Raw genomic sequence first — 14,690 nt, forward strand, 5'->3', positions numbered from 1 at the left:
CAGCAACAATAGCAAAGAGAGATTTTTCCAGAAGGCTCATTTCTTCCCCCAACAGTCGAATTTATTAATATGTTGGTGTAATTGTAACTGGTTTTTGTCTGTTTGAATTTTGTTTGCTCTTTATAAAAGTAATACACGCTCATTGCACCCAAAGTACATAACTAACGCTTCAGTATACTAGGCCTCTTTTCAGTAATTTTCTCCTGGTATGTATATGATTTCCCCGTTTTAGACCTCTTCTGCTTTTGGTCACTTTTATTCACAGAATAACAGGTTTTTTTTGGGGGGAGGGGGGTATATCTTTCCTTCTTTTGTTTTATATTTATTTTTTATTAACTAGATTTTATAAGTTTTTGTTTTATTTTTTAATTTCACAATTCGTTTTGGATACATTATCATAATAATTAGCCTTTTTTAATGGAAAGTAATACATACTCATGGTAAAAATTTGAACGCAGGTATAAGGTGAAAATGGTTTAAAGTTTTTCATACTAGCCCTACATTTAACTATCTAAAGGAAGTCACTTTTAACAGTTTTTGTGTATCTTTCCAGAAGTTTACGATGAATTTTCATTAAATTCATTTTCAATGAGCATCTTCATTCTTGTAAAGCACTGTACCAGGAGCTCGAATTTTAAAGCTGAACTAGACAGATCTGGTTGCTTTTTTATTGGAGTTTACAGCCCAATGGGAAAATTAGATAATAATCAAGAAAACAGTAAAACAAACAACAACAAGCAAATAAGAACTATGACTGAAGGAAACAGATTGCCATGATTGAGAATATTACACATTGCATATCATTCTGCAACTTGCTTTTTCTCCCACTGCCAAACCATCTTTCTGGGGAAATATATGGGTCTAACTCATTACCCTTAACTGCTGGCTGATATGCACATCATGGTTCTATCATAAATCATTTGAGCATTTCCCCATTTATTGACATTTAGGTTGTCCATTTTTTTTTCACTTCAAACAATACTAAAATAAGCATCTTTATACTCACACCTTTATATTTTGAGGCATTCAACCCTTAACTGACATGCGCAATGCAAATATTTTCTTCCAGTCTTTTGCATTTGACTGAGGTAGATTGTGCCATCAAAAATTATATCTTTGGTAAATTGTTCAGCTTTTTCCTTACGGCATCTGAGTGTCCAGTGTTGCTTAAGATAGTTTCTCTCACCTGTGAGGTTCTACAAATATTTTCTTATATATTGTTATAGTATTTTATTATGTTCTTTTTACTTTGGGGATTTATTTCACATGGTATGAGCTGCCACCTTCTGAATATCCAATTATGCCAGCACCATTATAAACTAAAACATCATAGATTAATTCCTTAGATTTTCTTGGATCTATTTCTGGACTCTCTATTCTCTTTAGTAATTTATTTTTATTTCACTGTATCAATACCTTGCAGTTTTACTGCTGTAGTTTTATAGTAAGTTGTAACTTCCAGGAAAGCAAAGTTTCTTTTCACTATTAATCTTATTTTTAAGGCTTCCTAATAGTCAATTGTGTCAATAGACACAACTATCTATTGGTAGACAATTAGATTGTTTCCAGTTTAAATTCCCTGTTGCAAACTCCTAGAACAGATTTTTTTCATCATTTAATGTAATTCTATGTGGCACAAGTAGAGAACAAAAGCTACACATTAATGTGTCCCTGATCCACTACAGGCTCATTTATTAGGTAGAGGACTAGCTCCTGTACACAGCTATGTTATACACATAATTCAGATTTACACTCCCTCGGAATTAACTGTCATGACTCAATAGTGTTATTCACAACGTGTCAAATCCAAAAATGTTAAATCTTTAAATGTCAAGGATCTACTATGTAAACAATTTGCACCCTACTGGATTTATTTTATTGGTATGCATAGACTTCGGACCCTTGAAACCTTAAAGACCAAATGCTTAAACTGACTAATCCTCTGAATTTCTTTTTCTAGTGGTAATTCCTGCTCACACCCATTGCTCATTATCCCCTAAAGTCTTTAAGTGAAAGTCTTAGAAACACAGGCATGAGGTGGTCGACTTGGCTAGGCTGGTTCTAACATCAATACATGACATGGCTTCCTCTTCAAAGCCTGTTTGTGTCATGAAAATAATGTGTAGCTAGTGTCTTCACCCTTCTCACGCAGCAGCATGTTCTTACATTCAGGGGCATGTACTTGCACTTCCATTGACCTTCCCCAGGGTGTTTGCCTGAGTCTTTTACATGTTAGCAAAGGGAAAATCCATTCAATGTCTCTAAGGACCATTGTAACACCAATATTCCAACACCAATATTCTACAATCCAAGAGCACAATTATCAAACTGGACCTGGATTTACTTTTTAAAATGTAAATTACTTCATAAGCATAAAGTGGTGATTGTTGTTGGTAAGGCCAGTGAGAAAATGTGGAAACTTTTTTATTACAACAGGGAATGTGAACTTTGTTAAAAACTTTCAAAGAAAATGTCAATCACTTCTCAACCAACCACACAGGACCCCAAGATCCTAGCCAGAGTACAGTCTCAGATTTCAGTTGCAATTCCTATCAAATGAACACCTGAAAGAGGTGCTAGTTGCCAAAGATCATTTGGATGTTACAAATCTCACCCAAGGATCAGTCTGAAGTCTCACTCTCTCATTCCTAATTTTTTAACTTGTACTGTATTTCCTTAGCCATTCATTCATTCAGTTGCATTTATTGAGTTGCCTTTTAGTGTTATGCCCTTGACTTTTGTTAAAAACTTCTACCAAAAATATCAATATATCAATTAGGTCACTATATCTGTACCTGTATAGCAGGTACATTGTTAAGGACGTTCTCCTCTATACATCCCTCAGTGCCTACTCTATAAAGTTGTACAAGATACGCTTTTAAAATGTAGCATTAAAAAAATTACCCTTCCCAGAGAATCAGTATACTTCCCTCTCTATATTGAAAATTATGACTTTCCTTTTTTTCTTTAACTTTCAGGAAGCTCATCATCAAACCTGAAGATCAACTATAGCAAATAGAGTGGCCTTCTTGGATTGTGAACTTACGTTGTTCTTTGACATGGTTTTGGTTTGCTACTTTGTTTCTATTTTCTCCGAAACTTATTCTTTATATCTGTTTGTCTCTTATCATACTTTATGTGCTTCTGCTGAAATGCCTTGATTCTTTTGTGAAATAAAATGAAAACACGCAACTCAAGTCACCCCCTGCATAAGGAGCTCTGCCTTTGCTTCATGCTACACTGCTCTCCTGCACCTCTGAATCCCAGAGCGAAAGACCTTACATTTTCTGTATACCTCATAGTTCTTGGTACATGGAAGACACAAAAAAAATCACTTAAGAAGGAAAGAAAGAAGGGAAAGAAGGACAGAGGGAGGGAGGAAGAAGGCAGAGAAGTCTGAACTTAATGTTCATTAAGGGAAGAAGGGGTAAGGAAGAAGTCTATCAGAAATTGAAACAATTACCTAACAATGAAGGTAAGTGCTTGACTTGGTTTAGCTTTACAGAGAGACATTTTTACCGTTGTCTCTATGCAAGTAAGTCAGGTCATAATCAGGGCAGGAAGCACTTGTAACTTACAAGTATAATGGAGGAGAGTTTTGTGAAGGGACAAAGTGTGGGCAGGGGCCATGGAAACTAACAGAGGATGCTGAAGAATCCTGGGCTAGCAACTGTGCAAAGCCCCACCTAAACACACTGGGGAAAGGAGCAGTTCCTAGAACCAAACAGAGTACCTATTGCAGAGGGGTTCCTACAAGAGCTCGGCCACAAGTAGAGGAAGGCATGGTCAGGCTACAGCCAGACAGGAGGCAGGGGTTAAATACCCAAAACTCTCTCCTGCCAGCACTTCCCATTGGCCCAACCTTTACCAGAGGGCCAGAGAGGACCCCTGCAGGAGTCAGCCTCCCAGAGGCACAGAGTAGGATGGAGAGAGGTGGGTAGAAAACGGGATGGGGTGGGGCCCCCAGAGAATAGGGCAGCACCCCATACTTCACTTGCACAGGAAAGGCTTGCTCAACAAAGGTTAGAAATTTATGATTAGGTGAGGACGTAGAGGAAAGAGGAATTTAAAAATTTGAAACAGAGGCAAAAAGCCCTAAATCTCTTCAACAGACATACAAAAACTTCAGAATTAGTTCCATATGAACATAAATCATGATTTAAAGATGCAAAGGGCCCTTAATATTTCAAAGCTTTCCTTTGTTTTTTGAGACAGTGGAGCTGCCTTCAAGGTCAGTTTTAGATTTTTGTCCCACATGGGCTATTTTATTTTTGGAGGATTCACCCTGAACATATCAAATATATCAAAATATACTCATCTCAAATGCAGTTGACTTGTTGACATGTCTTCTTGTGCAGGGATTTGCTAAACATCCATTATTTTCATTTTTGTAGATTTCTCTTTGTATTTCAGAGAAAAACTTATTTTTCACCTTCCAAATATATTTTTGGCCCAGGGAGAGGCCTTAATCCTTAGGTGCTGTGCCTGCAGAGGTTACTGGATAAAATGAGCCAGACGGCCTCCCTTTGGCATGTGTAAAGCTTATTATTTGACAGTAATATCACCTCCAGTGAGCATCTGCTGGTGGTTGGATCCGATGTGGTTTATGGTTTCCTGCCCCAGGCTTTCAGAAGCCCAGATTATTTCTTCTTTACGATTCCAGTATTTCTTGGGCTTTGCTTTAATCCACATATAAATGTCATATCACCGTGTGAGGCCCTTCAGGAAAGGACATGAGAATGTGTTTCTTTCTATGAGTTCACTTTTGGGCTTCACAAAAATTTCTTAGAAAACAATATCCTGGATATTCAACCAGGTGGTTAGAGATAATTAATCAAACCAATATTACTAAGCACAGAAATTATTTTCTTTGTGTCATTCTTGGCAGTAGCAAAAAACAAATGCCCACCATGTGTCAGCTTCTCACTGTCCTGGAAACCGTCACGTTCCTTCTTTCATTTGATCTTCCCAATAACCCTTTGAAGTGGATATTATAATCCCCAATTTGCAACTGACAAATCTGAGACTTGAAGATTCAAGTGAGTTGCCTAAGCCCACATAGGGTAAGAGTAAATTCCCCATGCTCCTAAAGTCAGTGCTACTAAGAAATTCAAGACTTTAACTTTCCGATCTTTCTTATTTTGTCAAAAGTATTGTATATGTCTAGAATAATTTTTGGATTTAATGTGTCATTAATTGTGTTTGTAAACAGTTGTGGAAATCAACTAATTTGATCTTGCCACTAAAGCAATTATAACTGGAGGTAGAAAAAATGGGGCAATCAGTCTTCTCTTGAATTTTTAGCGCAATTTCTTGCCTCCCACGTTCTCAGTGTAACTTTTCCTGCCTTTATAACTCAGGGAACACAGAGGTCATCCATTAAAACACGTTGTTTGGGACAGCAAGTTCTTCACCGTGCACTTCCTGAATTTACTTTTCTACTTCTGTGTGTAAAAATAGCTCCATGATGAGCCTATATTTCAGCTTTAAATTATTTTATGAGTGGAAAGAAGTTTACAGATATTATATTACTGGATACTACTGTGCTTACTAAAATGTAGACTCCCAGAGAGCAGAGATTTTTGTCTGTTGTGTGCATTGCTATAATCCCAGTGCCAGAACCGTGTTTAACATGGTAAGAACACACACAAAAACATTTAATGATTTATAAGACACATTAATTTTATTCTTTTCTAGGACTCTTACATTGGCCTTAAAAACTACCCATTTCTCAAATAATTCCCAGTAAACTCTTTCTTTGATGAATGGTTCTATGTAGTGTGAACAAAGTCTGACACCAACAACTATGTAGATTGAGTTCCTGACTGAGTTTTACACATATCCTGATCTCAGTCTCAGTCACAGATTAATGAGCATGGAGTTTGTGTAGACTGTGATCTCCAAAATCACAACCACCACAATGGTCTTCTCTTGGTCAGCACAGTCTAGCCATCATCTAGCACAATGCCCAGCACAAGGTCAACACTCAGTAGATGTTTGTTGAATCAATAAATAATGACAGAATCCAGAATCATAATAATTTAGCATTGTGCTCAGCACTGAGCATATGCTTAATAAATATTTATTGAATTACATTGAGAATTATGCTCAAAGAAAGAATCACGCCACACATTCCAAAACTAAGTAGGCATTATATTTGAATTATCAGCTGTTTTGGATTATCTATGGGGTTCCTCCCCACTGTTAGGGTAATAAATTGAGATCTTATTCTATCAGCACACTCCCCAAATCTGAGTGGCATTTGGCTTCCACTGGGCTTATTGACTAATTCTAACTATGGCATATTTAATTTTAAAACTAATGCTTACCATAATATCACATGTTGCTCACTAACCCAATAATAAGGCCTCTTTCCAGACCAGCATATTAGTTATTTACTAACTGGTCCCTTCCTTTATTGTTTATTCTCTTCCTTTTCCTTGCTTTCTTCCTTTTTTGCTTGTAAGAATGGCACATAAGGATGTAAAGGCCCAAAGACAAAGATCCTGACAATACTGCAAGGTCTAGAAAAGTCTAAGAACGGGGACTAGACAAGCAGCTTAAGAGGGCAAACACTTGATTTTATGTTTTATAACATACGATCCATCTTCTTGGTTCTTGAGTAACCTGAATTGCATCAGGTCAAGATGACACCAGCTTCAAGATTCTATTCACTTATTCCCTCTAGTTCCCATAAGAATTCAAGTGGTTTGACTTTAGTTCCAACAAGCATAACCCAAGATTAACATGCTTCACATTAGGTCAAATGAGTCTGAAAATACACATACACACACATACCCAAACATGTACACAAATACATTTTAAATTGATAGCCAATTGGTGAACACCCCAAAACAGGAAGATCACACAGTATTTCTGGTCTTTCTTTGCCTTATGACTGCCAGGTTGCCTGTAACATAAATCTTTCACTGGGAATAATTTTCAAAGTATATAACACAAAACCAGTTGTTTCTGAATAAAGCAATCAAATAAAATTATGGCAGATGCAGTCGGGGGTGGGGGGGGTGATGCCACCAATACAGATATCGCCACTTAAGTAAAGTAGACAAATGTTTAAATAAGCACATGGTATTGTCTTGTCAATATAATTATACTGCATTAGTTGTCAGTAAATCTAAGCTTTGTTAAATGTTAACCAATTAATCACTATATAAATAATTATAAAGTATGAAATACTCAGGAAGTTGAAAAGTCTAGTGCATTGGCAAATTCTTCCGTAACAAGGGATTTTTTATTACAGACATAAAGAAATTTAACTTAAATTTTAAAATTGTAGTCCATTTTATTGATAAAAGTCTCTTTCTATTATCAACAAGACAATTTTCTTCCTTCTAAGTGGAGTTGTACAAATCTCTCAGCTGAGTCATTATTAAGATTTTTTGGTGTGCTCTTTTGTATTTGAAATATCTCTTGCTTGAAATTAAATTCAGTCCTAAAATAGCAACTATATCATCTCCTAACCACTTCCCATTAGTAACAGCAAACTCCAGAGATTAGCAGAGCAGCATTCATGTGCCTGGAAAAAGAACCTTATGGATGATTTAAGCATAAGGCTTGGCTACTTATTAGGGAGTAGTGCATGAATATTTGTAAATATTAATGCCAGCCAAAACTGAAATCTGACAAAAGTGAAATCATTGTACTGTACAGACTAAATCTAGGCAGGGTTCAGATTTTGCCTTTCAACATCATTTTTTGCAGGGTTGTATAAACACTTAGCTCACTAACATTGGTTTAATTGTCCTCAAAGTACAAGTGGATTCTGGAGAATGTAGACAGTACAAATGAGCTCTCTTCAACACTAAGGTTTATAGCAACAATTCTTCAAAGAAGAACGAACCTTATGCATGAGATAAATTCCGTCATCTGCGGTCATGATTGACAGGTCCATTTGGTTGGTTTTACAGGGATTTGCGGGGGGCAGGGGGGGGTGGGGACAAGACTGGGGCCTGACTCAGGGCAGAGACCTCAGGCTTGGGGCTGTTTTATATCACTGCCCACAAGTGCAACCTATCGTCACATCTTCTTTTCAGACCCCATTGTCAGATTTTAACATTGGCAACAAATGCTCTTGTCTGAGCTATTCAACACAGCTATTCTTTAAATACAGTTCTATTTCCTTGGTAAAGCCTCTTTTGAGGTGGTAAATTTAGCACTGCCAATCAGAAGAACAGGTGGTATGTGACACTCCCAAATAGGTCCTCTCCCATCATGCTTTCCTAAGACAGCCAATCACCAAGGGCCCTGCCTGGGGATGTGGGGCTGTCAGCAGATCTGTAGAATATAAGGGCAGGCCAGCCCCTGGCTCTTGAGCAGTCGTGCATTCCCAGCCTCGCCTCGGGTGTAGGGATTGCATAGAAAAACAAAACTACACAGTCTTGACTGTGTAGTTTTGTTTTGAGGTTTAGAGGCTCACCGATTCATGTTGGAGATGGTCGGAAAAACCAACTCTACATAGGACGTCGTTTCAGAAGCAACTTTGGGCTTAGTCCCACCCTTTTTAGGCACTCCTGAGAAATCAGGTGAGCAGCGTCTTTTCTTACTTAAACAGTAGAGTCACCTTCTTACTGGCTCCGGATTATTTTGTGTGCTAAACGCCTATGTAGAAGTGTTTGTGTAGCTACTTGTTGCTGATGCTGTTCCGTTATTCGAATCTGCTTATTAGATTCTGTTTTAAAATGTGTGAGCATTTTTCTTTAAAAAGTTGAATGCTTAGCATATCAGCTAAATGATTCAATGATTCAAATTGTTTAAATGCACCTACGATTCTAAAAGTTTAGATCTAAAATGATGATAGAAATGTTTGCTTCTTTTTTAGACTCTTTCTTGTCTGTTGAGAATGTTCAAGGTTATATTACTCAGTGATAAAGTGAAGCACACCAAGAATAGCTCTGATAAAATGCATGTGGTATCAGCTACACCCAGATGACTTTTTAAGGGAATCAACTGCTGAGGTATCAGTTGCAGGACAGTGACACAACACTTGCCTGCTGTCAGTCAACAGTGGAGGGTTTATTTTAGGAGCATGACATTTTAGATGCATACCTTCAGCCCTACTTAGACAAAGGCTTGTGAAGAGCAAGTGCTAAATCAACAAAATTTAGCTAGACAATAGAAATATAAGACCAATTTAGGCCAGTTAATTGCAACAGATTTGGAGATTTGGAATAAAGCTATGTAATTGTTTTCTAAACTACTCAGAATCTCATCATGCATTTTAATTCAACTCACAATTCAATTATATGATATGAGATATGTTGATGCTAAGAAGGGTAAGAAACAATGTTTAAAGAGTTTTTATTTCCAAATACACTTTGATTTCCCATCTTCCTGGAGTTAGATTATTAATTGTAAATGCCTATAAATACATAGATATATAATTATGTATTATATATCTAAGAAGAGAGCTATGCTTAGAAGATGCACTAGCTTATAAACAGGAAAAGTTAGACACAAAAAGTTGTTCATCCTAAAGATAATATGCTACAGAAAGGAGTTCTTGACAAAAGTTTCACAAACTGTTGAATACTATTAAATTTTCCAAATATAAATTTTATCATCTGAGAGAATGCTGGTTTCATTATTTTTTTAAGCTAAGTAAAAAGTTACGATAAGGTACGAAATCAGCACTGGGAAGATTATTTCTCTGTACAGTTTTAGCAAACAGAGAATTTCATGAAAAATAGTAATGCAGCAATTGACAATTCAGAAATTGCCTTTTTATTTCAGAACAGTAGAATACTCATGTTAAATAATTAGGTATTTATGCGTTAAAAAATTCTTCACATAATCTCTTTGAAACTAATAGACAAAGTACCTCTTCCACTTAACAAAAGGACTTAACTGCAAATTTTATATTCATTTCTTTGACATTGAATATTTTACATTATGAAAGCAGAGGCCTTTTCACTATATCTACATTTTACACCAGTCTTCCATTATTCAAAGTTTGCAAATGTTCCATATTAGGAATTCAATCTAGCATTTTTTCAGATCTATAATATATTTTGGCCTGCTCACTTAAATTTAAATTTTTTCCTGAATATTTACTTCAGCAGTAGCAACATTTATTACACAGTCACAGTACGAAGAACTGTGAAGAAATGAAAAGTACCGTACGCAGTCTACAAAAAGTTTGCATATTTGATAAGACTTGTCAGAGCTTTTCAAGTCAGGAAAGGAACTGCAAAGTTCAAATTTTTAGTTCTGGTGACTATTTTAAGTCATCAGATAATGTCTGAGTCAATGACAACTTTATAAGTGTGGATACAGTGAGTGAAAAACATTGGGGGAAAGGAAACTTTTAAAAAATAATTGTCTCTTACACATTAAGCTGGTGCAGAGATGCGTTTTACATTTGTCACACGTCTAGTCTCTTTAATTACACTTCACTACCCCTGCCATTACTGTGGTTTCCCTTTCTTCATCTCTCAACCTGATTTTCCACCGTTGGTAAGACTGAGCATCCCCTCTTTGACCGCTCGGGTACATTCCTTGCTCTGTTTGGCTAGATTATTTTCCATTTCCCCTTAGACTGGCTACTTTGAGTTAGGTTTCAAATCACTAGAGGTCAACTACTGAAATTCAAGCCACAAAGGAGAACGCCTTCCCATCACACTGGGCCCACAGATGACACTTAGGGCAATCCATTTGGAGAAATGTGTGTCTCTGCTATCTGCAAAGTAGCTCCAGAGTGGCCCTTAGCCATAACATCCTAATTTATTTTTTTTTCCTTTCCAGAGTGCCTAAAAAGATGACAACTCAAGCACCGACGTTTAAGCAGCCGTTACAAAGCGTTGTGGTACTGGAGGGTAGTACCGCAACCTTTGAGGCTCACATTAGTGGTAAGCGCACACAGTCATGCTTTTCATTTGTTGCCTTCACCTTCTCTCCCATTGGTTAACTTTGCTGCAGGACTTGATGCCAAATTTAAGCCCTGCTTTCGCTTTGTAAAATTGGTCCTACGCTACAGAAGGGTCATCTTAAGGGTATATATATACCGTACACAGAGTACTGACAAAACCTGACAATATAATCGCTGGAAAATGTTTTATTCATATTTATAATTTCACAAAGCAAAAATAATTAGCATTGGATTAAAATTGCTGTCAGAATCCAGCAGCTAAGTAGGACCAAATTTAGTCATTCTATATTTGGGTTCAGCTGCAGAGCCAGACTGGAAGCCAAGAACTCAAGCCCAGTAGGGACCAGCCATGGCACTGCTGGGTAGGTAGCCCGGGTTGACCACTTGGTGCACCTGGACTTCAGTTGTTTTATATGGAAAATAACAATGCTCTGACTTTCTTCTGAGGCAGAGCAGTTCAGTGACGAGCTAACTATTAATTATTTTATGCTTTTACTTTCAATCTTTATTAAGTGATTCTATTGAATTAAAAGACTTTCTAATCATTTTGAAATGACAACAAGAAATAATACATGCCACTCAGATCTCTATATGAGAGACAAACTGACCCTAGAATTTAATTTAAAAGGAAGTTCGTCTCTTTCCTTTTTTGCCTTCTTTCTCATCTTCATAACTCAGTTTAGGGATGATTCAAGAAAACGCATGGCTTCTGGGATCTATCATCTTATGAAAAAATGGAGGATAGTCTTCAAACTCTATTGTAAATAATTTCAAAATTATTTAATCAATATTGTCTCTTTCAGCAGTATTGTAATTAGCCATGTGAGATTATATAGATTAATTAAAAATCATGCTTGATCCTTAATGTAGTGCACTTCCATGGTGCATTGCCCCTCCTTTTTTTTTTATTTTATGGCTTTAATAAAGATATAAAATAAGATTTCCTTTTTCTTTCTCTTTCCTTTTTTTTCCTATTTTATGCACCAGCCTTATTTATAACTGGATAATACTTTATTTTACTTTGCACAAATGTCATATAATCATTATTTACTTTCTATTGTATGAATATAGACCAATTCAATTCTCTTCATGCATGATAAACTCTTAGTGACTTCCAAATAATTCACTTATATATTTGGTAACACTCAGTAACTTCTGAGTTGAGCAGAACACACATGGCTTCAGTGAGAATTTGCCTGCTTGGGGAGTCGTGGAATCTGGCTACTTCCTAGCTTCTTGTTCCTTCACACTATGTGATAATAAATTCTTAGAAAAACACCACTGAAAACATTCTATGCCCATGAAATAGTGTAACAAGCTATTCACTCAGCCACAGTGAGACATTGGCTAATGTAAGGATAACAAAATAGGCTTATCTTTACTTCTCAGCTTAAGGAGATAAATCACCAGATTGTATGCCAAATGCAAAATAGACCATGCTCTGAACTTGCCTCATACCTTCTAAATGCACAGAGTTTTAATACACATAAAACGTCAAACCACGGACATGTACTTCTTAGTGCTACAATTTAAGGCAGGTGAAGAGGATTTGGCTTTTCTATCTGCAATTCCAACCATCATGTGGTTCTGAAAGACTAGGCTTGGCTTAGTCTCTTATTATTAGATACTGCCTCTCCATGTTATGGGGTTTTTACTGCTTGCACATCTGAAAGCGGGAGAGTTCAGGAAGACGGGGTCCCCGTGACCACAGAAGAGGGAGCTGAGCCTGCCTCTTGGGCTTGTCAGGCAGAACCTGGCAACCCCTTTTCTGCTCTTGCTCTTCATTTGTTTTCAAAAAGGACAACAGTAACTTTTTATTTCAAAGTTTCCTTGGTTCTTCACTTTTATAAATTCCTTTCATGATTTTAATGATGTCTGTTAAATTGCATCAGATAGAGCCCTGGGGCAAGGAGGGCAGGAAATGGAAATTCTGGTCCTCTGTGTGCCACTGCTGGCTGAGGCACCTTGGAAAACTCATTAAGCCTCTTTTAGCCTCAGTTTCCTCCCTTATAAAATGAAGGCACTGGCCTCTACATGAACCCCCCACTCTCCGAATGGTCTGCAGGTGTACACTATGATCATGTGATGACTGTTAGGTTTTCGCTATCATTAAATGTCATTCCACTTTGGAAAGCTTTTATGGTTTAGGACAAGGCAGTGAACACAGTGGGACACAGCAGAGGACTTGGAGGTGCCCACGCAAACATAAAGATGCATTGTCCTTGCTCTTCAGGTTTCCCAGTTCCTGAGGTGAGCTGGTTTAGGGATGGCCAGGTGATTTCCACTTCCACGCTGCCCGGCGTGCAGATCTCCTTTAGCGATGGCCGCGCTAAGTTGGTGATCCCCGCCGTGACTAAAGCCAACAGTGGACGATATTCCCTGAGAGCCACCAATGGATCTGGACAAGCGACTAGTACTGCTGAGCTTCTCGTGACAGGTAGGCTGGTGGGGACCTGCCAGTCCTCCACTCGCCCTGAGGACATCTCTGGCACATGGGGAAGGGAGTCCGGAAAGAGCTATGAGCACAGTGGATGCAGCTCTGAACAGAGAAGGGTCCATCTCAGGCTGAATTTACAACAAAGTTGTTTTGGCTTCTGGAATTTAATTTCCCTCTGAAAATACAGCACAAAAGTGGCTGTGAATCAGTTTCTCTACACATATTAAACACTCAAAAGTATGTTAAGAAATACTAAAAATCATGTTTCTCAGCACATAGAAAGGCTTGGAGACTTGTTCATAAGTCTAGTGAGGAATAAGATATATATATTAATATATCTCCAAGAATTCACACTTTAACAAGCACTCAGATGATTCTGATGCAGGTAGTCCATAGACCACCCATTTAAGAAACATGTAAATATACCCAGAAAAGGGCAAATGCTTGTTTATTATTCAAATGCATGAAACAGATTCCCCAGAAAACTTACCACCAATCTTAGTGACCTGTGTTTTCTTCCTCCATCCTTTATTACCTAGTGAGACATTAATACACAGAACATTGTATGACTTCACACATTACATAACAATATCTCGTATGAGCTCCATAATGTTACATACACTTTATCCAGGAAACTATACCTTTGGTGATGTTCAATTATAGGGTTATAATTAACCTAAACAGAAAGCCCATCAAGTATGAACTTTAACATGCATCCAGAAAATTCAGAAATGGAAAATGGAAAGAGTTGGCAGCACCTGCTGTTGTTTATTACTCAAAAACATGTCAAAGTTAATTCCATTCACTCTTCACATTTGTCTTATAAAAAATTACTTTCAGCATAATAAAAATCCCCTTTCTGTAGCATAATTAACATGAAATCATGTCATTATTGGGATCAACATTTTAAATGCAAGTAAATATTTGGGTTATTTGAAAACCTATCAAGTTGGAAAAGAGCTGAGATTTTTAAAATTAAATTAAATATAATGATTCTGTAAGTCACAGGTGCACTCACTGTAGTAACCATTCAGATTCAGTTTAATGCAACTTGCTAAACTATGCAAGTTTCCTTAATATGTTAGTATAATGCTAAATGTGAGGTTGGAGAAAAGTGCCAGAAAGATTCTCTAGAAATGTTATCACAAGATCCAAACTTTTCCTTTAAAATAAACAAAGAAACCAAAAGTTAGTGACCTACAACTGCTAAACAAAACAAAGCAAATAAAATACGGTGGCGAGATAACCCACTGCGATCTCCTGGCTCCATTCTTGCTGTCATCTGCTGCATGAGCTGGGTTCAAGGACAGTCAAGGATGTGGATCGGCAAGTCATCGCCTGGTTTTGGAATCAGAGCTGTGATTGTTT

At 37.3% G+C, this 14,690-nt stretch overlaps 1 protein-coding gene across 5 annotated transcripts in view; it reads left to right on the forward strand.

Moving 5' to 3' along the window:
• The first annotated feature begins 8,331 nt into the window (after positions 1-8,331).
• The window catches only part of TTN (titin), a 268,870-nt gene continuing 262,511 nt past the window's right edge, over positions 8,332-14,690 (forward strand). For 3 of the 5 annotated variants that reach the window (XM_069470255.1, XM_069470265.1, XM_069470290.1), the window contains exons 1-2: positions 10,775-10,865; positions 13,119-13,322. In XM_069470255.1, the coding sequence (XP_069326356.1) occupies positions 10,775-10,865; positions 13,119-13,322 (295 nt within the window). Of the gene's footprint in view, positions 8,544-10,761; positions 10,866-13,118; positions 13,323-14,690 lie in introns of those variants that run through there. The other 2 variants (XM_069470275.1, XM_069470284.1) reach the window with 1 other exon arrangement.

This window comes from Eulemur rufifrons, chromosome 1 (genome assembly GCF_041146395.1).
Source record: "Eulemur rufifrons isolate Redbay chromosome 1, OSU_ERuf_1, whole genome shotgun sequence".
NCBI lineage: Eukaryota > Metazoa > Chordata > Mammalia > Primates > Lemuridae > Eulemur > Eulemur rufifrons.